General features: G+C 37.3%; 1 protein-coding gene across 1 annotated transcript in view; it reads right to left on the reverse strand.

Moving 5' to 3' along the window:
• IPO7 (importin 7) overlaps positions 1–25,374 on the reverse strand; it is a 44,199-nt gene extending 18,825 nt beyond the window's left edge. The window contains exons 1-6 of the mRNA XM_086340104.1: positions 25,133–25,374; positions 9,738–9,819; positions 7,552–7,705; positions 5,615–5,773; positions 2,164–2,320; positions 918–1,007 (exon numbers count right to left, since the gene is read on the reverse strand). Of these exons, the coding sequence (XP_086196230.1) occupies positions 918–1,007; positions 2,164–2,320; positions 5,615–5,773; positions 7,552–7,705; positions 9,738–9,819; positions 25,133–25,216 (726 nt within the window). The 5' untranslated portion in view covers positions 25,217–25,374. The remainder of the gene's footprint in view (positions 1–917; positions 1,008–2,163; positions 2,321–5,614; positions 5,774–7,551; positions 7,706–9,737; positions 9,820–25,132) is intronic.
• Between the last annotated feature and the right edge of the window lie 2,325 nt (positions 25,375–27,699).

The raw sequence follows: 27,699 nt of genomic DNA on the forward strand, positions 1-27,699 counted from the left end.
AGATAAGCAAGGTATGCAAAAGTACTTAAAACACACTAGGGATTCAGGAATTGAAAATTCGCTACCTCTCTAGAAAACTAGATTATAAAGAAAAATTGTGGTTATTTAAAAAATTGTTATTAAATGTGAAAAAAATAAGATTTTTTTTTATGGACAATTCTGTTTATGGGACTGAAAAACCAATGAATTGTACACTAAAATAGTGAATTTTATGGTATTTGAGTTAGATCTCTATAAGGTTGTTATTTTAAAACCAAGTAATATAACTAACAACAAAGTCTGACCAACTTGTAAATCAAGTTCTTCTTCAGTTTATCCAAGTCTGACAAATCACTAGATTAAAATCCAGCTACAGGCTCTTTGTTTCTTTTTGAGATATAATTGATATCTAACATTGTGTTAGTTTTAAGGTATAAACAGAATAATTTGATATATGTATAAACTGCAAAATGTTTACTACAGTAAGTTTTGGAAGATGGTGTAAAGGTACAAATTTCCAGGTATATGATAAATAAATTCTGGGGACACGGTATCTATAGATTTGATAAATAATAAATAACAAAAAAATATTGTTTATCTGAAGGTTGCTAGGACAGTATATTTAAAAGTTCTCACTATAAGAAAAAAAATTCCTAACTATGTCAGGTGATACATTTTATGAACTCAGTTAAAAACTGAAGAACAGAGAATTAGGATGGAAAAAATAAGCTATATATAAGCACCTTAAATAATACACATAACAACCTTTATAATTTTTCCCTTAATATACTCACATATATAAACAAATGAAACATGTATTTAGAAAAACTTGCATCACAAAATACATACATTCACAAAGAATGTTTTAGAAAATATCAATTAAAATTCTCAAAAGGTAACTAAATATTTAAGTTCAGTGATATAGGAAATACACTTACATTAGGTACATCCCTGTTCACAACAGTCTTTAAAATTTCTATCCATTCTGTCAGATTCTGTTGGTTTATCAGCTCCAGTGGTAATGTATACTAAATTAAAATCAAGAATCAATATTTTAAAATCTTTACCTTTTACTCTTTATAAAACCTAAAACGTACTTCATGCAATCCACATTTCCTCTTTTAGTAGATAGGCAAATTTCTCATCTGGCTGATTTGGTTAGTTTATGTACAATGGTCAACTGTGGCAAAGACAGTGAGCATTCTTGTCTGATTCCCAAATTTCTGGGAATACATCTAATTTTCACCATAAGGTACGATATCTTTTATTGAGTTAAGGAAATTTCTATTCCAGGATACTTGTTAATTTTTTTTAAAGCAGAAATGATTATTTTATCAAATACTTTATCTACCATCCTTAAAGATTGTTTACAGGTCTCTTTTTGCATAACATAAAACTTAATCACAAAAACTGGTTTTTCACTCTTGACATTCTCATGTTTCTGGGGTAAATCATATCACTTAATAGGAACTTAAAATCAATATCCTATTTAGCATTTCAGGACCTCTATTTTCACAAATGAGCCAGTACTATATTTTGATTTCAGGGTATGCTAGTCTCAAAAAATCAATTGGGTCCTATGCCCTAGAATAACTTATGAAAAGAACTTTCATTTCTTTAAAAATTGTATAAGGAGTCATTAGAAAGATATTAGATTATCTTTAAAGATCTAGCAATAGCATGAAAAATCCAACCAAACAATGGCAGTCCGTTATAATAACCTTAGTGGAAATAAAGTCTATTTAAATGAGATTTATAAAAAATAAGTAATGGTATGAATTGAACCAAAGACTCTGGCAGATGAGACAAATCTCTCTTGGCCATGTGGCACAAGAAGAGCAAGAATTTTAATCCTAATCGAAAACTCTGTTTCATAAGTAATTACAGTCCACTGAGACTATAGATACCACCATTTCCTTAGTTGGGTCTTTTATCCCAGGAAGATTTAGAATATATAAAGTCAAATCCACAGTATTAATCATTTTGTGTCAAGCTTAGGAATAGGTTTTGTAATTAGTGGGACAATCTACACATATATGGCATGACAAAGCACATGTCAGATGTAAACTCTAAGAACTGATTTTCAGTTTTGTGAATTCTTAAGCTGAAAGATATTCTTTACCATCATTAATGGTGCCAAATGATAGTGGACTTTATATATTAAAAACTACTTTATAAAATTACCTGAACAAGAGCATAGAAGATCTTGAAAATTTGTTTCTGAATGAGAACAGATTGATCAGACTGATCAGAAAGAAGCTGGATAAAACGGTCCTTTAAAACTGGCAGGAAATGCTGCATTGCTGCTACCAATGGACTCCGTTCCTCTGGTTTCTTATACCTTTGGGTAGGAATATAAACTAATTCTGTGAGAATTTATTTACAATTTTATTTATAAATATAAACTACTTGCCTGTTTATACAGATAAAAGCAAATATTTTCTAAGCAATTTTATAGTCCTAGAAGAAAAACCTATTATGGAATTTAACCATAGGTAAAAAGCAACTTGAGAAAACCCTCAAATAACAAGAGAACATCTAAAATTTACTGAGTATTTATTATGAGGTAAATAACCTCCAAGGCCGCATTAATATTCTCACTTCTATAGCTGAGGAAACTGAGGCACAGAGTAGTTAAATATCTTCCCCAATATATAAATCTAGGTATGAACCTTAGCAGATTCAGGATCTGCCCTTTAACCATTTCACTATGTTATCACTAACTGTGAATACTGATACAACTGAGGAGCTACAATGATTTGGTTTTTAAACATTAGGAGCTGATGTGATTTATACACCAAAAGCATTATGGAAGAAATGGCGTCTGTAAAGCAGAAAATATTCTATTTCTAAAAGCACTATAAATCACTGTAGTGACATGTTACCACTATAAATTTGTAACCTTTCTGGCAACAAAGCCTGACCTCAACAGGATGTTGATGATCTCTGTTTATCCCATTTGGACTAAATATTCATATACTTATAGCATGTATAAAAAATAATGTTTGATTCCTGGATACTGGTATAGATTTCAATAGAAAATATATTATGTGAACCTTGTTAAACCTTTGTAAACTTTGAAAAATCCTGAATTCTGACTTACATTTTGCTTCAAAGATATGAGTAAACAAGTGCTGACTAACTGAGACATTCCCCCTTAGAGATCCTTAGCATTTTAACAGTACTATTAAAAGGTCTACTGGCTTTTTTTTTTTAATTAAGTAACTGATTTCCCCTATCAGACCCCAGTTTTATCTACCACTAGCTTTTCTAAAGGGAGAAAATGTATCTAAGAATTGAGTGTGTTAGTAGATTTTTAAAGGTAAAGGTAGACATTCCTAAAAGGCAGGAGTGTTTTTTCCACTGGGTGAAACGGGAAGCAAAGTAAACTGCCAAGATTAAAATAAGAGCAATGCTCATGCTAATAATGATTTGAGATTAAACAATTAACTGACAGTTTTAAATATTATTTGATATGCTGAGAAATTACACCTAGTATACATTTAAAGGTTACCTGAACATTTCTTTGAGTCAATAAAAACAGTAACAATTTACAAAAGGAAGCCATTTGCACTCTCCAATTTGATTAGACAAGCTGTATTAATTACTGACAATATTATCTTGTAACAACAAAGAGGAGAACTATATTATGCAACCCTCTCTCCATTATCTAATCCAGCGATCGCCCACATTATTATTTTCATACTCATTAGTTTAGATATTGTACCATCCAACTTCCAGGCCACCACTCAGTGCAGAGAGGGAGTTAGGAGAGAAGAATGTCTTAAAATGGAATGGGTTTGAGTATGAAAATAATTTATGGAAGGATACAAATACTATTCCATAAGACCTGAAAGCTCCTGAAAGCATGAAAATGTGATACCAATAAAAGCCTACGGAGCGATCAAGATGGTGGAGGAATAGGATGTGGAGCTCACCTCTTAAATAAAAGCCTATTATCAGTGTCAATCTGGTGAACCATACTCAGGGAATTCTCAAAAACTAGCCAATCACTTTCCTCTTTAAAAAAAGAAGTCAATTTGCATGTAAAAGATCACATGCAAATTCCCCATCTTGGCATTCAAAACCGTCTTTTAACAAGGTCCCAATTTACTAATTTAAAACGAACCCCAATCTCTCACCAGAAGTTAGCCATACCAGTCAGTGGTCTCCTCACTACCCACTAAAGACAGTGTCTCATTTCTGCCTCGGCGTCTTTATTTGCTCACTCCATGTGGTGTGACATATCTTTCTCTTCAAATGTTCCTTCTATGCTCCTTCAACTGACAAGCATTTCCTAAGGATCTATGCTCCTGAAGGCCATCACAACTTTCGATTTCTGCATGCATTTTCGTAGAACTGCTTTAGTCCACACAGGCCCCTTGTGAACACCTTGTGCTCCACAAACACTGGCTGAAAATAAACTGAAATTCCACCACTGCAGCAGTCTCCTATGTTTTCCATTTAAAAAATCCCTATCATACTCTCTCCTACTAAAGATTACAGGGCAGGAGAGACTTGAACCTTCTCAATGACAATGACAGCTTGTTATTATTATTCTCTCTCAGTCACTCACTTACCAGAACTACAACAACTGGCACTCCGACAGAGGTTGGAGCAACAGCTGGAACATCCCTTAGCAGGAAGATGGGTAGCTGGTGGGAACACAAGAAAACACCAGTACCAATGCTGTAAATGGTATATTTCTTTCCTGCTCAGAACAAAAGCAGCAGTTCATCAGCTACTTTGAGTGGGACCCAGAAAGGATATCAGAGGCTAACTTCAAGCCCCAGAGTTAGAGGGCTCACAATGTGTAGCTGTTAGGACTAGAAATAAAGCCACCATCATGGTGTAGTGTTCCTTCTTCTTTAATTTTCTAACATCAAAATTTTCAAGTGCCTACCAATTTCATTATTTTCACCACACACTTAAGAGAGAAACCTCAACAACATTAGGCTTACTACTTTTAGTGCTACACCTCACTACTTTTAGTGCTACCTCAACTTCCAAGGTTAGATGTTTTTTTTCCTGATCCCTAAACCCAGGTCTAAAATGATCCCTAAATCTTTCTTACTGATACTAAGTACTTACACAGACTATAATTTGCTCAAATACACCAACACTGAAGCAGATGACTATGAATCCTTCAAACACAATGATTAAAAAATGATCAAATGAATTTCCAACACATTCTTCTTAAAGAATTAGAGGTAGGTTCTTGAAACTTAGCAAGAACTCAAATTAAGATAAAAAGTTACAGAAAGCCAGGAAAAGAGCTCTAAAGCTCAGTGTACTCTGACCCCTTTCACATCTTAAAAAAAGCTTATCTTTAGGCCTATTATCAGCACAATTGAGGAGTCTATATAGAAGAGTTATAGATAACTTAGGTTTTGAATAGGCAAATAGATGATTAAGAAGAAAGGGCACAATGAGTTTCACAGCTGAATCAACAGAAGAGACTGCAGAATTAAAACAAGAATGCTATTTCAAAACGAAGACACAATTAAAATCAACATGTAATTCACTAACTTTGGTATATAGATCAAATGAAACTTTTAAGTCGTTCAAACCGATTAGCTTAAATTTCCCAAGCTTTTTCTACTTCTCAGAACTATAGGAATTGAGAGATACTTACTCATAATTTTTCACAAGCTGATAGAGGCAAAGAAGAATTCCTAGCCAACATGCACTGTTGTCAGACTGAAGATAAAAGCCAATTTTGTCCACAATAGCAGTCCAGCGACTTGGATAATCATGTTTGATGATATGATGAATGCATGTAGTAAGCTGTACCCTGAAAGTCAAAAATAAACAATAAGAAGGAAGAAATACTAAGCCCATGCCATAATTAGAGAAGCCTTTGCCACAATGGAAAGATCCCACATGCCCAAAAGAAGAACCAAAGCAGCCAAATATATATATATGGCTTTAAAATCAACATTGAAAAAACTAAGATCATAGCATCTGGTCCCATCACTTCATGGCAAATAGATGGGGAAACAATGGAAACAGTGACAGACTTTATTTCTTGGGCTCCAAAATCACTGCAGATGGTGATTGCAGCCATGAAATTAAAAGACGCTTGCTCCTTGGAAGAGAAGCTGTGACCAACTTAGACAGCATATTAAAAAGCAGAGACATTACTTTGCTGACAAAGGTCCATCTAGTCAAAGCTATGGTTTTTCCAGTGGTCATGTATGAATGTGAGAGTTGGACCATAACGAAAACTGAGCACTGAAGAATTGATGTTTTTGAATTGTGGTGTTAGAGAGGACTCTTGAGAGACCCTTGGACTGCAAGGAGATCCAACCAGTCAATCCTGAAGGAAATCAGTCCTGAATATTCACTGGAAGGACTGATGCTGAAGCTGAAGCTCCAATATGTTGGCCACCTGATGCAAAGACCTGACTCACTGGAAAAGACCCTGATGCTGGGAAAGACTAAAGGCAGGAGGAGAAGGGGACGACAGAGGATGAGATGGTTGGATGGCATCACCGACTCAATGGACATGAGTTTGAGCAAGCTCCGGGAGTTGGTGATGGATAGGGAAGCCTGGAATGCAGCAGTCCATGGGGTCGCAAAGAGTCAGACACAACTGAGCAACTGGATTGCACTTTCCAAGTGGTGCAGTGGATAAGAATTCCCCTGCCAATGTGGAGGACACAGGCTTGATCCCTGGTCCAGGAAGATTCCACAAGCCGCAGAGCAACTAAGCCCGTGCACCCCAACTACTGAAGCCCATGCGCCCTAGAGCATGCAAGCTGCCAACAACTGAGCCCACATGCTGCAACTACTGAAGCCTGAGTACCTAGAGCCTGTGGTCCGCAATGAGAAGCCAGCACACCGCGACAAAGAGTAGCCCCTGACTGCTGCTAGAGAAAGCCTGAGCAAAGCTACAAAGACTCAGTGCAGCCAAAAATAAATTTTAAAAAACAAGTCACTAAGCAAGAACTATTACTACTGATTTCAAAGAAACCCAACAAATGTTACAAATGCAGGTAATTGTATTTTTTTCATCCCCATCAACTGATAGGTTTTGTTCAGAACATCAATACAATATAAAGTATATGACAGAATTCTATAGTTTTCTACGCTCCCTTTCATCTAAACATAGTATGTTTCACAAGTTTGACATGAAGTTTAAAGTTCTGGATTTTAATAAATGTAAAATTAAACTGCAGTGAGAAAGTAAAACAAAAAACTAATTTTCCTGTAACAGCATTTAAGTTTTGTGCTTCAGAAAGGATAGACTTTGGGGGGGATCTCCGCTGGGTCTTGGTTACAGCACTAGGGATCTTGGCTGCATCTTGCTGAATCTTTCAGTCACAGCACACTGACTCTGGAGTTGTGGCACATAGGCTTTAGTTGCTCCACAACATGTAGGATCAAAGTTCCCCAAACAGGGACTGAACCTGCATCCCCTGCCATTGTAAAGTGGATTCTTAACCCCTGGATCACCAGGGAAGTCTCCAAAACAACCAATTTTTATGTGCTGAAAGATTCCCTTTCCTGCAAACCCTGAAAATTATTACCTTCAATAAAATAATGGTTAAGTTTAAAATACATACATACCTGATGAGCTCAGGAGAGTGGATAATGGCTTCTACAATATTTTCTCGAATACAATGTCGATCTTCTTCAGGAATAGTATAAGGGGATATATCCCCTGGTGCTGTTTCCCGATCAGGCCAATACTGCGTTATCATATTTTTCAAATAGATAACACCTAAAATATAGATCAATTTGACAAAAGAATGTGAAAGCACTGTAACCATCCCCGCATCTACACCTCAGTTTCTTTCTTTTAGACCAACCACTGCTAGTAAAGCTATCCTTTTAAAACTAGAATACTGTATTCTATTATTTAAAAAGTTGACAAAACACAAATCTAAGGTTGGCTACAGTAATCACCCACAAAGTCATTATTAAATATACAGTCTGCGGGAGTTGGTGATGGACAGGGAGGCCTGGCGTGCTGCGGTTCATGGGGTTGCAAAGAGTTGGACACGACTGAGCAACTGAACTAAACTGAACTGAACTGCAGTAAGTCTGCAAACTAAAACAAAACCGTTTTTACAATGCATTTACACACAACACTTTTCACCCTGTTTTCTGTAGGAAAGCTGTTTTACCAAGTCTGTTTTTTAAATGAAACTTCTAAAAAACGAAACTGAATACACGTACCAATAAAGTTTCTACTTAATCTTGGAACCTAGAACTGTGAGAAACAGCCTCTGAGGATTTCTTTCTATCTTAATGCACCAAAGAAGTGGATGTATATACTTACTTGTACAATTTTGATTCAGTATTTTAAAAGGTGTTTAGTCAAACAAAATACATAAACAAGTGGGAACTGTACTGCAAGAACCTTATGATTCACTCTACTCCATCCAGAATGCTTGAGCTCTACTACAAAGACAGTAAATGTACCTTTCAAAGTCTAACAAATGAAACCACCATATACCATGCACTATACAATATAATTCAGTTATTACAAGGATGTAAATTTTAAAGTAATGATGATACTATAAAAATTAGGACCAATTCCACAGTTCAGTTGCTTCTGGCTTTATACATACTAAAAAAACAACTTTCTAGTAGAATTTAATTTTGCTAAAACACATAATCAAGTTTCTAAGGTGCTTAAGATCCTTCCTAAATCCAAAGGCTTTCAACATCTTAGTAAAACTTTTGAGATTTAAAGGCAAAGATTCTTATCTAAAAAAATATCCAAAGGGGAAAATGTCAACTTCATAAGTAAAAGAGAAATGACAGTTAAAATAGTCAAACCAACCTTTTCCTATTTAACTAGAAAATTTTTTTAAAGATTTACTGTTGACCATGGTTCAGTGAAATTACTGTATTCTATAGACACAAAAGTCTCATTTGTGTTATTTATATGCCAATTTTTAAAAAGTCCTAACTTCCATTCATTCATTCATTTACCGAGTACCTTCACTGTGTCAGGCAATTCTTTAGGTACTCGGAATACAACTGTTAACCATACAGACCTGATATTAAATTCCAACAACTGAGAAAGGTTTCAGAGCATATGGAACATTAAGGTAAACCATTTAGTCATTAAAATATAAATTTTAGGATTAACACTATGTAGAGAAAAGGGATGTGCTTGCATTAAATAAAGTAAGCGGAAAAATTTTTTTAAAAAACAAAATCGGTGTAAGGAAAAAGAACAGCAAAAAATAACTCCAGAATATAAGTGGTTTTTCCAAAACAATAGTTATTTGCAGTTTATATGTCCTATAAGAAATGCATCTGCAAATAAACAACAAGCATTAAAGATGTGAATTCCATTACTGTGCTGATTAACAGATAATATCAGAAGTAGCATGCCACATTTTCATAGACTCGGATACTGAAGGAATTAATATTTTGTTGAAACTGGGACTAAGAAATAGTATCTTTTAAATGGTTAAAATAAAACAGTAAAAGCAAATAACTGGAGGTTTGTATCTTAGAATCATCCATCAAGGAAGGAAACACAATATGGAGAATCTTGCAATAAACCTCATCAATTTTCCAGCTTTTTTCTTAATTTGGTGAAATATCACATTCCTTTAAACTCTGCCACCAGATACCAACGTACTTGAGACAGTTCGTAGTAAACACAAGGGGGCCAAATCAATTTTCTGGGAAGAAAATCACAGAAGGATCTTCCCAAGACACTTCTGCTATTCAACTATGAACCTTTCAAACATTATTTACATATATCCAAGAAAATAATTCAGGAAACTTGCCTGCCTGTCTCACAGGTAAATCCAGTTGTTCCGACATAGTAATCTGAAGCAGCGTTGAAACAAAATTCAGAGACTTGTGTGCCTACAAATAAAAAAATATAGTTTAAATTTCTGCAAATAAATATTCTTAGTACTCTTATTTCACTACTTGGCTGGCACAAAAGGCTCTCCTCCACTAGCTGGTTCCAGTATTTCCTACCACTCACATATAAGAAACACACACAAAACGCAGTAATCTAACTCCTAAAACCTTCATATGTTTGCATTTGCCTACATACTGTTGAACTTCTAACCACATTGATGGCAGCAGCTCACAAACAGTCTCCTCTGTGATACCTATTTCCCCAATTCAGTAATAATTTCTCCAGGGATATTCCATTAAGTGGCTAGACAAAAATGAAATGAGCAAAAATTAATAACCTGAGGGGGTCATTTCCAAGGTGCTAATAACATTTTGTATCATAATACAGCTGTTTTATAAGTGTGTCCAGTTTGTGAAAATTAATCAACTGTATCCTCATGATCATTTTCTGTATGCATGCTACATTTAAAAATAGCTTTGAACATACAATAATAGTAGGATATAAACTGCATGACTTAATAAATGTATTTACATGAATATACAATGCAACACATACAGAAAATAATGAAATGCACCAAAAATGCTAATGAGTTATATCTGGGACGGTAGGATTATAGAGATTTTCTATTAGCCAAATTTTATGCCATGATCCTGGATTACTTTCATTAACAACACAAAAAAGTTAGTTAATTCCTAAATCTGTCATATTTGCTTTTATTAAAAAAGACCTGAAATCTCTTCTTATATGTATTCTCATTCCCTCTTCCACAATATAAATACCTCCTATATTGTCCTTCCAGCCCAAGTTTTAGTATTTTTCTGCGCATGTTCACATGGACACTCATAATTTTTAGTTTCCTCCTTATAGACTTTTTCATGCATTCTACAAACACATTCTTAGAAACAGAAGAATTTCCCTTCAGATATAAAAAAATGTCTTCCACATTAGACCCAAAGGGATACTCTGCTCATTTAGTCACTCCAAAAATTATTTACTTAGTTGTTCTTGGTGCAAAACACTATACCAGGACCTGAAAACACAAGGTTGAACAAGACAGGAAGTCTCCATGACCTCATGGAAAGTGAACAATGAAGGAAAATAAGACAGCCAAACAGGTAACTGTAATAAGTATCAATATAATGGAAGAAACAGAAAACACTCCGGAAGAATCAAAAGTAGAATCTCCTAACCCAGAAGTAGTATTTAAATTTAAGACCTGGACAGGAGCAGTTAAATAGATAGAGGGGAGGAATTTACCCTTTTCAGTACTCTAAATAGATCTGAACAGTTAACCGTTATCTTTCATGAAACACCCTGCCATCTAAATCATTCATACATCACTTTTCCTGGTACCTTTTCAGGCTCCTTTGGTTGTTTCTCATTCTGTCTACATGGTTCAAGAACTCAGTCATAGGCCAGCTTTTCTGCTCCCCAGCTGATTTCATGCAACTCCTATCTTTAACTACCATCTATAAATCAAATGTAGTTTCCAGTCAAGGACACACTAACAGACCTATTTAACATCCCTACCTCCATTATCACACAGGATTTTCAGACTTACTATGATGAAATCATTTTTTCCCCTAAAAGTCGTGACTCTTCCTTCCTTGTACCACCCCTCCCAACCTGTCATCACTATCTGTTATTCACATCTGAAAATTGACTGTCATCTTTAATATGTTCCTCTTCTTTTAAAATTAAAAAAAAATGTTTTTAATTTATTGATTTTTCACTGTGCTGGGTCTCTGTTGCTGTGCATGTGTTTTCTCTAGAGCAGAGACTACTCCTCCTTGCACTGCACAGGCTTCTCGCTGCAGTGGCTTCTCTTGTTGCAGAGCACAAACTTTAGGGCACTCTGGCACAGTAGTTGCTGCCCACAGGCTTTTTCAACCCTCAGCACATGGAATCTTCTCAGAGCAGAGATTGAACCCATGTCTCCTGCATTGGCAGGCAGATTCTTAACCACTGGACCACCAGGGAAGTCCACTTTCCTCTTCTTATCCCAATTCAATACATCACACTCTATCAATTGCATAGCCAAAATGGTTGTATAATTGATATATCCACTTTCTCCATTCCCACTAACACCAACCTAGTCCAACTGACTATCATCCCTCTTAATATAACCATTTGCCTCCCCAACCATGCTTTATTTAGTACTTAATAATCTTTAAAATTGTAAAGTAATCCCCTTGAAACACATCTTTTAACAATTTTCTAGTGTATTTCCTAAGGCCTAAAAGGCCCTGTCTTATCTTGTTCTGCTTATTTCTTCAGCCTCACTTAAAGAAATTTCCTCATCCCCCTCATTGCCCCACCTTAGGTTTTTGCAACAATAAACATTACCCCATTTCAGTCTTTGTACACGCTGTCACTTTCTGCCTACATCACTCTTCTCTCCAATGCTCCACCAGAGTTAACTGGTCCACACCCTTATTCTTTAGGTCTCAAGTTTAAACGTTTCCTTAAAGAAGCATTTCCTTACTGATCACACTAGGGCTAAGTAGGGCTCCCAATTACTCTCATAAGCTCCAAGGGTTTTTTTTTCCCACTTCATAATAATTATTACATATTTGTAGACTGGCTTTATGTCTGCCTCTCCTATTAGACTCAAGACACATTAGGAATAAACACTTTACTATCTTTATATCCAATTACTCATATTTGGCATTCAAGATAATCAACAAATTTATTAAAAGAATAACTGAATGAATTAACAAAAAAGGTGCCTTAGAGGCAGTTGTGATCACATAGAGGTTGTATGGAGCAAAAAAGCAAATTTGTATTTTTAGACGGGTAAGCCCACAAAGACCACTACTATGATACTTCTTAAGTCATTAATATTACAGCAATATATCTTATCTCCTGCATAAAATTGTGAACTCTATGAATGAACTGCTAGAATTCAAGACAGTACTGGTTATAAACCTAAGTGATGTCATGTCCTACATTTTAAACTCCTGAGCAAGTTTAATTCAGCAAATTAATTTTTTTTATTGTGAAGATTAATTATATTTAACAAATATTTATGGCACTTTTTAAAAAAGATTCTTTTCCCATATAGGCCATTACAGAGTACTGAATGGAGTTCCCTGTGCTATACCAGCAGGTTCTTATTATCTCTTTTATATATAATAGTATATAGAAGTCTGCAGCAAATCTAACTCTTAATTACAAAGTCAGTATAACAAAATCTACTTCACAGGATAGCTATAAGGAAATAACACGAAAAGTATTTTAGCAAACATCAAAACATGACAGGGAGTTCCTTGGTGGTCTAATGGTGAGGATTCCAGGCTTTCACTGCCATGGCCAGAGATTAATCCCTGATCAGGGAACTAAGAATCCTGCAAGTTGTGCAGTGTGGCCAAAAAATAAAAACAACAAAAAAACACACAAAAATCATACCTCATCTTTCTCAGAAAGTATGTTCTAAAGTCAGCTGGGCATAAATTGACTTTGCCAAATTACTTTTCAGTACGTTAAATCACTCATAAAGTACAACATGCAGTTTCATTTATATATAATGCTCTCCTGAGGTCCCAATTCTGCAGTTTATCATTCTGAGTAGAAAAAGACTGCTTTCTATGACTGGAACTCCAAATGAGGCTGTTGGTTTACATTTAGGAGTCACTTTATAACAACAAAAACCACCACACAACGGCTACTGTTTTTGTTGGTTGGACATAGACAGCTACATGTGAGTTAGAAGTGAGCACGTGCGACTCAGTGCATCTTCCTGTAACACAATAGGTACCACATGTTATAATAACAAAGGACCTTTATCAATTTCTAACTTCTTAAGGTTTAAACAACACAAAAAAACCCCTTAGGAGTACTTGAAGGAAACCAAGGTGAATATTTTTATCATCTTGGTGGAGAAAACCTAAGCCTAACACTTTAAAGGGTGAAAGACATGAAATAGTTTTGGTATCAGACAGATAAAAGTCAAGCTTCATAGGCTTCGGCCCTGCCTTGGTATAAGTAATGTTGAGGGGAACAAAAGGAAACCACCTCAGCATCTGAGGAAGTGTTAACTACTCCAAAGCAAAAATCAACAAATATGTGCGAGCAGATTACAAAATAATTAGCACAAGGAGCTACCTAGTGGCTTAGCGGTTAGGATTCCAGGCTTTCACTGCCATGGCCCAGGTTCAACCCTTGGTTGAGGAACTGAGATCCCACAAGCCACATGGCATGGCCACACACACGCGTGGATGAGACAAAGCTACCCCAAAACAATATATGCAACACCAAAGCACTGATCAAGGGAAGGAAAAAAAGGAACTCAGTGCTGGTAGATATATAAAATGGTACAACCATATTGGAAAACTGGCATTATCTGACATGCACTTATCTCATAACCTAGCAATTTCCCTCTTATATATTCAAGAGAAATAAGGGGTTATGTTCATAATACCTATTAACATGTGACTATATAAACCATATAAACATGACTATATAACATGTGATATAATTCATACATGAAATACTATACAATAACTTAAAAAAAAAATACCCAACCTATGAAATCAATAATACAGATATCAAAAACATGTTGAGAAAGAAGCCAGACTATATCATGCTATGTAATCCTATTAACATGAAGTTTAAGGACAGGTGAATCCAAGCTACAATTAACAGAAATCAGAGTAACAGTAACCTAAAGAAAGGTACTGATTAGGAAGAGTCTTAAGGGAAAGTTAGAGGCCAATGAAAATGTTTTCTCTATTTGTCTATCCATCTTAATCTGGAGGATGATACTTAGGTAAAAGCTCACTGAGTTGTACATATTTTTGAGCTTTGTATTATATATAAATTATCCCTCAAAAGAGAAAAAAAATCAACAAGATTACTTATACTTGAACATTCACAGCATTATTCATAACTAAGTGGAAACAACTAAGATGTCCTTCAATGGGTAAGCAAAATGTAAGCATATCCATTCATTCGTGTAACATTATTCAGTAATAACAAAGAATGAAGTACTGACACATAGTACAATACGTATGAAGCTTAAAAACATTACACTATGTGAAAGAAGCCAGTCACCAAAGGCTACAGATGGTATGATTTCATTTGTATCAAATGTCCAGAATAGGTAAATCTATGGGCAGAAAGTAGCCGAGGACTGGAGGTGTGTAGGAAGAAGTAGGGAGTGACTGCTAATAGTATGGATTTCTTATTGGGGTGATAAAAATGCTCTAAAGTTTGTGGTTACGGATCCATAACTGTGCATATACTAAAAAACCCTTGAATTGGATACTAAAGTGACTGAATTCAATAAATTTATTATTTTAAAAAACCAGCGAAACTAAACATTGAAAATAAGTACTAATTTATCACTCTATTATCTTGTCACTTTGAATGCTTTCAGAAACACACCAGCATAAATCCAAAAAGCGCAACTGACCAAAAAAAACTGTTATGTTCAGACAACTGAGCTAGACTAAGGTTAAGAAAGAAGGGGTGTTTCTATCAGCAGGAATAGCACAAGCAATCTCAACCTTGGACATCCATCTACTGGTGCCGTCCATCTGAAATCCCTAGTGCAGGAAGCCTTGTCATCTTCTCCGAAAGAAGTTAACAAATGGACTCAATTAAATTAGTACCAATATCAAACATCAGGTTCTCAAGAAAAAAAACTGAGACAAAAAGTAGATTCATCATCACTGGAGGGTGGGATGGAGATTAACTATAAACTGGAGTTGAGGCATTTTATTGGGATAATGATAAGTTTCCAAAACTGCTGCTGCTGCTGCTAAGTCGCTTCAGTCGTGTCCGACTCTGCAACCCCATAGACAGCAGCCCACCAGGCTCCCCCGTCCCCGGGATTCTCCAGGCAAGAACACTGGAGTGGGTTGTCATTTCCTTCTCCAATGCGTGAAAGTGAAAAGTGAAAGTGAAGTCGCTCAGTCGTGTCCGACTCTTAGTGACCCCATGGACTGCAGCCTACCAGGCTCTTCTGTCTGTGGGATTTTCCAGGCAAGAGTACTGGAGTGGGGTGCCACTGTCTTCTCCGTTTCCAAAACTAGATTGTTCTAAAAGCCATACAACTCAAATCTACTAAAAATCACTGATCATCACTTAAAACAGGTAAATTTTATAGTATATAAATTATACCTCAATTAAGTTTAAAAATGGGGAAAAATGCATAGATCTGTACAGTTAGTTATAAAACAAACAAGATATACACTAACTGTACAAGTTAGGAAAAAACTCAAGCGTTGGGTAATCTCTAACAACTTTCTGGATTCTTGAATATAGCAAACTATCACATATTTAGAAGAATTTCTATCACATGTTAACTATTCATAAATGTTAAACATCTTTATATTTTATAATATAAAAAATAAATTTAAGTAAAAATATCACTAGCATCAACTTTAATCACAAAGTCTGGCAAACACTGATTAGGCTTCAGAAGATGCTACAATAAATCTTTTATATGAGTCTAAGTATAAATGTAACTTCTGGATGCTGACACTAATTAGGGGCCTGCCTCAAGCTCCTGGCATCTAGCAGTCCGAGAACCAGGAGAAGTGAAGCAACAAATGGGTCATTATATATCATAAAGCTAAAACTGCTAACACTCAGGTTTAAAAGCTGCTCACCATAATACAGAACTATCTTTCTAGACAACTTCTTACCTTCTCATTATTTGTCATCAATACAGATAACCAACATTCACCCTTAACCCACCTCAACAAAATTCTTCAACTCCATCTCCTTTAACTCCACTCCACTTACCAGTACTTTACAACATGCCATATACTACAGAGATAAAAGATCACCACTTCAAGGTAGGGTGGGGGATTAATTCTAATTAGACTGACAGTAAGTTTTTTAGTTAGACCCTAAAGCAGTTAAACCCACGGAAATGAGAAGAAAAGATTTTTAAAAGGAAAAGTACGAGTTATGTTATGCTGTGAAAGTGCTGCACTCAATATGCCAGCAAATAAGGAAAACTCAGCAGTGGCCACAGGACTGGAAAAGGTCAGTTTTCATTCCAATCCCAAAGAAAGGCAATGCCAAAGAATGCTCAAACTACCACACAATTGCACTCATCTCACATGCTAGTAAAGTAATGCTTAAAATTCTCCAAGCCAGGCTTCAGCAATATGTGAACCGTGAACTTCCTGATGTTCAAGCTGGTTTTAGAAAAGGCAGAGGAACCAGAGATCAAATTGCCAACATCTGCTGGATCATCGAAAAAGCAAGAGAGTTCCAGAAAAACATCTATTTCTGCTTTATTGACTATGTCAAAGCCTTTGACTGTGTGGATCACAATAAACTGTGAAAAATTCTGAAAGAGATGGGAATACCAGACCACCTGACCTGCCTCTTGAGAAATCTGTATGCAAGTCAGGAAGCAACAGTTAGAACTGGACATGGAACAACAGACTGGTTCCAAATAGGAAAAGGAGTTCGTCAAGGCTGTATATTGTCACCCTGCTTATTTAACTTATATGCAGAGTACATCATGAGAAATGCTGAACTGGAAGAAACACAAGCTGGAATCAAGATTGCTGGGAGAAATATCAATAACCTCAGATATGCAGATGACACCACCCTTATGGCAGAAAGTGAAGAGGAACTCAAAAGCCTCTTGATGAAAGTGAAAGTGGAGAGTGAAAAAGTTGGCTTAAAGCTCAACATTCCGAAAACAAGATCATGCATCCGGCCCCATCACTTCATGGGAAATAGATGGGGAAACAGTGGAAACAGCGTCAGACTTTATTTTTCTGGGCTCCAAAATCACTGCAGATTGTGACTGCAGCCATGAAATTAAAAGACGCTTACTCCTTGGAAGGAAAGTTATGACCAACCTAGATAGCATATTCAAAAGCAGAGATATTACTTTGCCAACAAAGGATCGTCTAGTCAAGGCTATGGTTTTTCCTGTGGTCATGCATGGATGTGAGAGTTGGACTGTGAAGAAGGCTGAGCGCCAAAGAATTGATGCTTTTGAACTGTGGTGTTGGAGAAGACTCTTGAGAGTCCCTTGGACTGCAAGGAGATGCAACCAGTCCATTCTGAAGGAGATCAGCCCTGGGATTTCTTTGGAAGGAATGATGCTAAAGCTGAAACTCCAGTACTTTGGCCACCCCATGGGAAGAGTTGACTCATTGGAAAAGACTCTGATGCTGGGAGGGATTGGGGGCAGGAGGAGAAGGGGACGACAGAGGATGAGATGGCTGGATGGCATCACTGACTCGATGGACATGAGTCTGAGTGAACTCTGGGAGTTGGTGATGGACTGGGAGACCTGGCGTGCTGCGATTCATGGGGTAGCAAAGAGTCGGACACGACTGAGTGACTGATCTGATATGATTTTAAAGAGATTACCAGGAGTACGAAAGAGAACAGTGAAAGACAAAAATGAATAGGTAAGTTGTGATCATATCAAGATCTATTAAGTGTGAACTTATTTTTGAAAGTTTTCACATGATCAGATCTATCCTGTAGGAAGATAAGGTCACGAAGCAGTATGAGGATGTAATTCTAGGATAGAGGACTATAAAACATTACAGATAGAAAACTATCATTATAAAAGTCTGAAATCTTCTATTCCACAGGGAGCTCCGTTACTCCCCAAAATAAGTCTGACTACAAAAGGAAAAAAAAAGAAAGACATATATATCACATAAACACACTTCCCCTGACCCTACTACCCTTCTAACCTACAAACTTATTCCTAGTGAAGCTGAAGCTCCAATGCTTTGGCCACCTGATGTGAAAAACTGACTCACTGGAAAAGACTCTGGTGCTGGGAAAGATTGAAGGCAGGAGGAGAAGGGGACAACAGAGGATGAGAGGGTTGGATGGCATCACCATCACCGACTCAATGGACATGAGTTTGAGCATGCTCCAGGAGTTGGTGATAGACAGGGAAGCCTGCAACACTGCAGTCCATGGGGTCACAGAGTCGGACATGCTGAGCGACTGAACTGAACGAGCATTTCACTCACTAATCCTGTAATCAGACACTGTTTTCTCCAAGGTTATCTTTCTCCAAGGTTATCAATACGTTAAAAGACCTTCCCAGCAAAGTCTTCATTTTCTGTTAATTTCTCTCATTTAGAAATGTCAAAAACTGTTTTTTCTAATAGCTTTTTAAGCAAAAGGAATTCATACTCACTGGTAGAAAATTTTTTAAATTTATTTAAGGAAAAAGGAAACCAATCTTCTTACTTGAAATTCCTTTTCTTGCCTTCCTCCTACTTTTCTGCACAATTCTCCCATCTCCTTTTCCATGTTTTTCAGAGTCCCCAAAAAATGAGCATGGCCTAAGTGTGTGCTGCGCTCCAGTCCACCCCACACATCCGGATCATACTCCCTTCCTCTCAATTCACTTGCAGAAGAAAAATCACTATTCTATTACTGCCTTCTATCCTAAACTTCAGTTCCACATTCCCAATTGCCTCCTGGACATTTTCTCCTTGGGGTTTACAGCTCCTCAAATCAGACAAAACTTTTTAGTCATGCTTTCTTCAATATCAATTTCCCTTCCAGACCCACATTTTCCAATGTAACCACCCAATGTCAGTCTCTTTTAAAGCTTACTCTTTAATAGGTAACTTTTTATTATTTCTTGCCATTTTGGAATGTAACCAAACAAACCTTCAGTTACTGTACTACAACTACTACTACTACTACTAAATCACTTCAGTCGTGTCCGACTCTGTGTGATCCCATAGACAGCAGCCCACTAGGCTCCCCCGTCCCTGGGCTTCTCCAGGCAAGAACACTGGAGTGGGTTGCCATTTCCTTCCCCAATGCATGAAAGTGAAAAGTGAAAGTGAAGTCGCTCAGTTGTGTCCGACTCTTATCGACCCCATGAACTACAGCCTACCAGGCTCCTCCGTCCATGGGATTTTCCAGGCAAGAGTACTGGAGTGGGGTGCCATTGCCTTCTCCGTACTTGACATCATTTACAAGGAAGAGAGGGGTTTAAGGGCACTCTGATATCAGAGTTTACATAAAATGAATACAGCCAGATAATTTCAAGAGCCAAGGAATTTCTTCCCTCTCTGCTTTACTAAAGAAGTTGACAAAAGCAAATACTGTATCTATTTTACCTATATGAAATATGAGGCATAGTGAGGGTAAGTCAGTGTAGTGGTAAAATTAGGACCAGGTTGAGGGTCTTCACTGTGTCTTCCTGCCTTTCATTAAACAGTGGTAATGCTTTCCAAATAAGGTGTTTCTAAAAACTTAATTACAAATTATCAGTGACAAAAAAAATTTACAAAAGAAAAGCCAAACTTTAAATCAAACTCATCATTACTGTGCCACTGACAGATATGCATGCATCGCTAATTCTGAAAAAGAAAGTTGTTTTCTTATAAGTATTACTAATACACTGTTATTTTTCTTTCAGATCTTTAACATGCTATGTCACTGAATAACTTCCTGTCTAACTGTCCAAGAATCCAGGGACTTTCCCTCTACAAAACTCACAACAGTACCTACTTCATGACATTCCTAATTAAGGAATGTTACCTGCTCAGACTACAAACTATTCCATCTTCCAAAAATATACACCATAGTCTCAAAAATATTTGAATTTTTAGACATGCCAAACTGCTGTCATTCTGCACTTTTCCAGACCTAAGATTTTCCTTAAACATTTCATAAGCCTTTAATAAAATAAAATAAAACTAATCAATTATAAATAAATATATCACTTACAGTTGTAATAGTAACCATCTGTGAAGATACCAGATATAACTTAGGTAGTTCATGAATTTTAAAGATAAACACAAAATATCAAGAAACTTACCAAGGCTATGTCCTCTTACTTTTTATTCACAGAAAGCATGTGAAAAAGCAACATTTCTGCCCACATAACTATTTTATAGCACATTAAGCTTAGGAACTGTGGGTTTAAGAGATTTGAAATGGCAACCCACTCTAGTATTCTTGCCTGGAGAATCCCATAGACAGAGGAGCCTAACAGGCTACGTACAGTCCATGGGGTCGCAAGAGTCGGACACAACTTAGGGACTAAACCATGACTAGGAAAAATTTTAGTTGTAGGTGATAGAGCTTAACAAGAGGAGTGAGCAGCATGAGTAAAAATTTGCATGCAGAAAGGTTTCCACTGAGGAACACTGGCAGCTAAAGCAAGAGAGCAGAGATGTTGTCCTCTGTTATAATAATCTGCCAAAAACCTTCAGACATATTTTATCTTGCAAATGAAAATGAAAAAACAAGTATTTCTAAGTGTGTGTGTGTACAGATGGAAAAGAACAGTCTTTGCATTCAAAAACAAATAGTCTCTAGAATATTAGAAACAATGTTGAATGAATACCAAATGCACACATTTTAGATAACCTAAACAAATTTTTTAATTGCACTTCTAGATATATTAGACTATATAGTTTAGAATTTCAATGAGAATTGAAAGATCCCTGTAACACAAATCTACTTTAACAACTCAAGGATGAGTATTCTTAACATTTCCATTATTCAAGTTTTTATTTCTTTGCATTCAACAAATATTTACTGAGAGCCTACAATGTGCCATGCAGTGTGCTTATAAGAGTACCAGTTTTCATGCTGCAATATAATAATGCTATCCACTAGTGAGCTAAGTGCCCAAATAACAGGTTATGTGTTCTCTCTCCATCAGTTTTGATCATCTGCCACTGAGATGAACAACTACTAACTTAGGTAGGAAATGAAATGTATTGCATGTTGGATTGGTTAATCAATTGGCACTTAAACAGTAATTCAAATACTCTCGAGAGAACTTAGTAGTTCTAAAATTTTTACATTTATCATTTTGCTCAACCCACACAATGACATACCACGATAACATAAGGAAAATGATGCTTTAAAAAAGGTTAAATTAATACCCTCCCGCTAATGGAGAAATCTTCCAGTAGTTAAAAAAAAAAAAATCAAAATGGTTCTCTCCAGTTTTTGAGGCAAAGCTTGTTACATGAACATATTTCAAACTGAGACATGGCAATGGGTTCCAAATTATAACAGTGGTTCAAAAAAAACTTTCATAACATACTACAGAGTTAAGTGAGAAATACTAATCAGATTTATCTTGAAAATATCTGTCAAAAACAGTGTCCATACAGTGGTCTTTAACAATCTGTTGGAACTTTATATGTAATATAAAAAACATAAATACCCTTAAAATTCCTGAAGTGGAGGTCATATGAGAAACCTAAAGCCTATACTGTTATCTACTGTAACAGGAAGTCAGTAAAGCCTACCATTAACAACCAAAGAATAACAGTAACAAGACATAAGAATTCCTGATCTCATGAAACTCAAAAATTATACTGGGGAAACAGTAAGTACAATACATATGATATAAACAAGTGAAGGGAGACATGGAGCATGGTAGTCAAGTCACTCCTTAGGGATACAGACACAGCGGAACAGTAATGAGAGGGAAGTGAAATAACAAGTTTGGGAGGCAAATGAATAAAAGGGGTTCCAAGCAAATGGAACAGTCAAGTGCAATCTCTGAGATAGGGACACTTTTGGTTTGGTTTTTAAATTATCTATTTGATAATATTAAAAAATTTTTAAGTTAGTAATTACTTCACTTAGCTGAAGAGATTCATTCAATGGCAATGATCTTTTTCTTCTAACTAAATGAACCAATATGTAGCTTCAGTTGAAAAAGCCATCATGATGGAATGACTGGTTTACCCTATTTTATCCAAAGCAAGAAAAGCTTGCCAGAAATAAGATGCTACTTCCTCATTCTTACTACAGTCAAGCTTCTTCAAGAGTTGGATTTATTTCTTCCTAAACCTAGGTTCAGGAATTCCCTGGTGGCTCAGAGGATAAAGCATCTGCCTGCCATGCGGGAGACCAGGGTTCGATCCCTGGGTTGGGAAGATCCCCTGGAGAAGGAAATGGCAACCCACTCCAGTATTCTTGCCCGGAGAATCCCACGGACAGAGGAGCCTGGCCAGCTACAGTCCACAGGGTCGCAAAGAGTCGGACACGACTGAGCTATATAGTGTGACTAAACCTAGGTTCTGCCACAAGAAAGTCAAAGCAAAAAGAATTCAAACACAAGCAAGACTGGAAATTAAAATATGCTAATTAACAGAAAAGTTACCTTAGGAAAATTACTAAAAAACTTAGGTATTTTGTAATAACTGAAAGAAAAGTGCAAAATATAAGTAGCTAACAATTACAGAAATACAGGCCAGATATCAATTTTTTTTGAAAGAAAAGCTAAGCAGTGTTCATACTTCAGAAAATTTCAAAACCCTAATAGCAGCTTAACTGTTAAATAATAAACGTTTTGAATATTACTTTGATTGTTTATCTTCTAAAAACTAGCCTGTTAAATACTTACCCCAAGTCTCTATTACAAGATGTTAGCACATACAACTGAACTGAGCTGCTTGAGGAATAAATAAATTTCAAATTTGCAGGAAGTATTACTTACTCAATTTTCCTACAAAGGAACCAATTCTTCCAAATAACTTCTTAAATTAATAATTACACACAAGTATATTTACTCAAAATAATGTGATTTAGGGCAAAGTCATGGTAGACATCACTATGAACTTGTAGTGTGTCTAGCATATCATAAACAAAATAATGTTCATCTTAACTTATGTCTATCACAAAATCAAAAAGTGATTCATAACTCTCTCCATAGTTAAGTAATGGTTTAAAGAGTGAATTTCTTTCAACTCACTATTTTATATCCAAAAGGAAACTCATGTGATTTAGGGCAAAGTCATGGTAGACATCACTATGACTGAACTTGCAATGTGTCTAGCACATCATAAACAAAATAATGTTCATTTTAACATGTGTCTATCACAAAAGCAAAAAGTGATTCATAACTCTCTCCATAGTTTAGAAATGGTTTAAAGAGTGAATTTCTTTCAACTCACTATTTTATATCCAAAAGGAATCTGTCCTCCTCCCAAGGTGACTTTCAGCCTGAGAATTTGAGCATCATTTTTGGCAAGATCTAGTGGTCTTCCATATAAAATAGATCTAACTTTTTATTTTGAAGTAACTTTACACTTAATTTGTCTAAATTCTGTGGATGAGCTTTTTAAAATTTAAGTTCACTGAGGCCAGGGATCTCTAAACAGCGTGGTACACTGAAGATGTTCAATTCCTATTAGTCAATATAAAGTTTTAGAAGTATTTACCTACCAGCTAAGAGGAACATAAACTAACTGAAATTCTATTTTAAAGAGGAATTCTCTCTACCTTAAAAATAAAAAGACATAAACCTCACTAAAGCTGGGCAAATTCATAGGGAGACACAGGAAGCGACAGGGATCCTTTTGAAAGTCTTTAAAATACTCCAACAGAAGTTGCAGAAACTTAGAAACAAAGAATGAAACGGAAACGAGTACAATTAAATACCCACATAATAAGGCTGCTTTCCAAAGAGTGGTCTCCTTCAAAAATATGGGGAGAAAAATAAACCAACCCTCAGATAGTTGATGTGGACCTTGGCACGTTTCAAGGCACTGTCTTACATCGTCTCCCTTGACCTCTCAGCAAACCCTCTGGCCTAATTTTATGAATGAGAAAAAGTCAGGATCGAAAGGTTAAGCGCCTTGCCCAAGGTCAGTTCAGAAATTAGTGGTGTAGCTCTACTTAGAAGGTTGCGCTTCACCCGACACTTTCCACTAAATAGCCCTGCCTTCCCCAGCGAGGCAATAATAGAGTAGAAGAGCAGTGAATCAGACTCCTGTGGGTGTCCCGCACTACCTTCACCCTGCCTAAGAAGTGGGGGCTCGCCTCTGAAAGCTGTCCCTAGCAACTCAGCCGGGGAGGAGAAAGTTGTGCAGGTCACCCATCAGCCCAGCAAAGGGACAAGCTGGCAGGCGCAGCCTCCAGTGGACCAGCTCTGCATTCCCAGGAGCCCCTCCAAATCCGGCGCCAGCAAGACTCCTCCCGGAAACGTCTGAAAACCTCCCGGTGACTTTCGCCCCCTCCTGGGCGCGAGAACAAGCTGGGAATGAGCCAGAGGGCGGCCGCCACCCGAGCCAGCCATGTGTCCAGCCCGTCACGCCCGCCTCGCCCCAGCCGGCCCCTCATGCCTCCACCGCAGCCAGAGGCCCAACTCAGGATCCGACGCAAACCGTGGCCGGCGCCACCACTACCGCAGCAGCCAAAGGGCCCCGGCGTGGCACTCGCCGTCAGGTCCCCGCCCCACCCCTCCAGTTGGGCCCCTCAGCGACTCCGTCCGCGCCTCTGGCCAGGCCGGGAGGGCTTGGCCTGCCACAGTCCGCCCGCCTGCTGCCGCCGCCGCCGCTGCCGCCACCGCCACCGCCACCCCGGCGTCCTTACTTCATTGAGCTGACGCTCCGCGGCCTCACGCAGGGCTGGGTCCATGGTGCCCCGCAGGGCCTCAATAATGGTGTTGGGGTCCATCGCAGCGGGGACGCGGTCAAACCCGGGGCTCGGGTGCTACTGGGCCAGGAATAGTGCCGCTCACTGCGCACATGGACCCGCCGCGCTCCGCAGCGGCAACCGGCGCGAAAGGAAAGAGAAGCGCCAAGGCCCCGGATAGAACCTCTTCTCCTCGGCGTGGAGGCGGGAGATGCTCCGGCCACTTCCTGTCGGCGCGCCGGCGGAGCACCTTGGGAGATGTAGTCCATTTGTGCGATCCGCAACCCACGTGGCCCTGAGCTGTCGTTCCTACAGACAGTACTTGCTATTAAAAAAGAAAAAAAATGTTCCAACTTCTCAGAAAGAAAATTAAAACTATCAGTTACAAAGATGTCACACAATGATATACCTTTGGTAACCATAAAGTAGGCTGATGTAATGTGTGTTGCTAGTAGTTGTGTAACTGAAGGAAGTCTTTTGAAAAGCAATTTGAGATGTTTCTAAATACCGTAAAAATGTTTATAATCTTTGACCCAAGTAATCCCATGTGAAACTTGATCCTAAGGAAGTAACTAACACAAAGGGTTAAATGAGCTTTATGTGTTAAAGGTGTTTATCGCATTATGTACTGATAATTAAATATTAAAATTATGATTTATTTCGAGTATCCAAATTTTGGCACAGACTTTATACGGATCACCTCTAAATGCAATCCAAATTTTGGCACAGACTTTATACAGATCACTTCTAAATGCAGAATAAAAGCGTAATTTTTATTAAAATCCATCCTCTTTAAACAGTCAGTTTCAGAAAGGTTAAATAACTTACCCAGGATCTCTTAGTAAGAGGTTCACTTAGAACTTCAAACCTAGGATATTTCTGTTTTCAAAGTTTTCATTCTCTCCAATGAATCGTTGTCTCTCAAGAGAAATGTGGAACCATAGAGGAATGATTAAGCAAATAACAGGAATCCAGTCAATTAAATTTTTAACAGCCACCAAAAATTACAAGTATTGTATACCTTGTAACAACACTAAAACATTTAAAAATAGATACAGCTTTGTAACAGACAAAAACTGGGAAATAAGACTACCAAGGGAAAGTAGGTGATTTTCTAGCATGGTGAGATTTTTAATAATTCCCTTTCACACCTCTTATTGTTGTAATAAAGTTATGTAAGTGTATTTACTTTAAGTGAATCTTACGTTAAAGCCTTCAAATGCAGTTTGTAAAAAGATCACTTATTGTTTTTTCTTTACAGAAAGGAGAAGCAAGGACATAAAATGCTTTCCCTGGAATAACAGGTTTTGCAATATTAACCTCTTATGTGCCAGCCATTATGCCTGGAAGTGAAGTATAATTATTCCTGATTTACAAATAAAGACTCCAAGGCTTAAACTGTGAAAGATCATAAGATTGTCATAATATAACCTTTAGTTAGATCTATTATTGTACAGATACAATCTGTTTAGGAATTTCATCTCCCTGTTCCATCCTTCAAATATAAGGGCCTTGAAAATGATGATTATGTTTTAATTCACTTCTGCATCTTCACCTATCACAGAGCTTGAATGTCTACTAAGAGTTCAATAAATACTTGTAGTTGTCAGGGCTGAGCCAGAATTGAAACCTCAGTCTTTATGATTTCAAAGCCAATCATCTTTGCACTACTACATAGCTATTTTACTTTTTAATTAACTAATTAATTTATTTTTGCCCGAGCTGGATCTAAATCGCTGTGCAAGGGTTTTCTCTAATTTGGGCAAGTGGGGACTATCTCTAGTTGTTGGCAGACTCTAGAGCTCAGGCTCAGTAGTTGTGGTGCACAGAGCTTAGTTGCCCCAAGGCATGTGGAATCTTCCCAGACCAGGGATCAAACCCATGTTCCCCTGCATTGGCAGGCAGATACTTAACCACTGGACCATCAGGGAAGTCCCTGCAAAGCAATTTTAGATTCCAGCATTGATTTATACATTCTGTTGTTGTTGTTGTTGTTCAGTCACTAAGTCGTGTCTAACTCTTTGCAACTCCTTTGCCAGACCTCACTATCTCCCTGAGTTTGCTCAAACTCCTGTCCATTGAGTCGGTGATGCCATCAAACCATCTCATCCTCAGTCACCCCCTTTTCCTCCTGCCCTCAGGAAGGAAGTTTAGTCTGAGGAATTTAGAGAAGTACAAAGCACAGGGGTTCTAGAGTGCAGAGCTATCAATAGTTTTGAAGTAGGATGGGATTCAACAAAAATCAGGAAGAGATAAAGGAACAATCCAGGGGTGGTTTGGTCAATTGCTCTTATAAACAAAGGTTCTGTTGCTCAAACAGAAAAAACTTGTCTGGCTGCAGGTTAGAGAGAGGAGAAAATGGGAGGAGGGGGGCTCTTGAGGGACTGACCATAATAGCTATAAGGAAATGGAAAGAGTTAATCTTCTGTTTTCAGCCCTCCATTGGAGTCTCTTCACGACCCAGATAATCACGATGATGTGATCACTGACCTAGAGCCAGACATCCTGCAATGTGAAGTCAAGTG

This window comes from Bos grunniens, chromosome 15, assembly GCF_055505025.1.
Source record: "Bos grunniens cultivar Pamir isolate PY7600 chromosome 15, Bosgru_T2T1.0, whole genome shotgun sequence".
In the NCBI taxonomy this organism is placed as follows: Eukaryota; Metazoa; Chordata; class Mammalia; order Artiodactyla; family Bovidae; genus Bos; species Bos grunniens.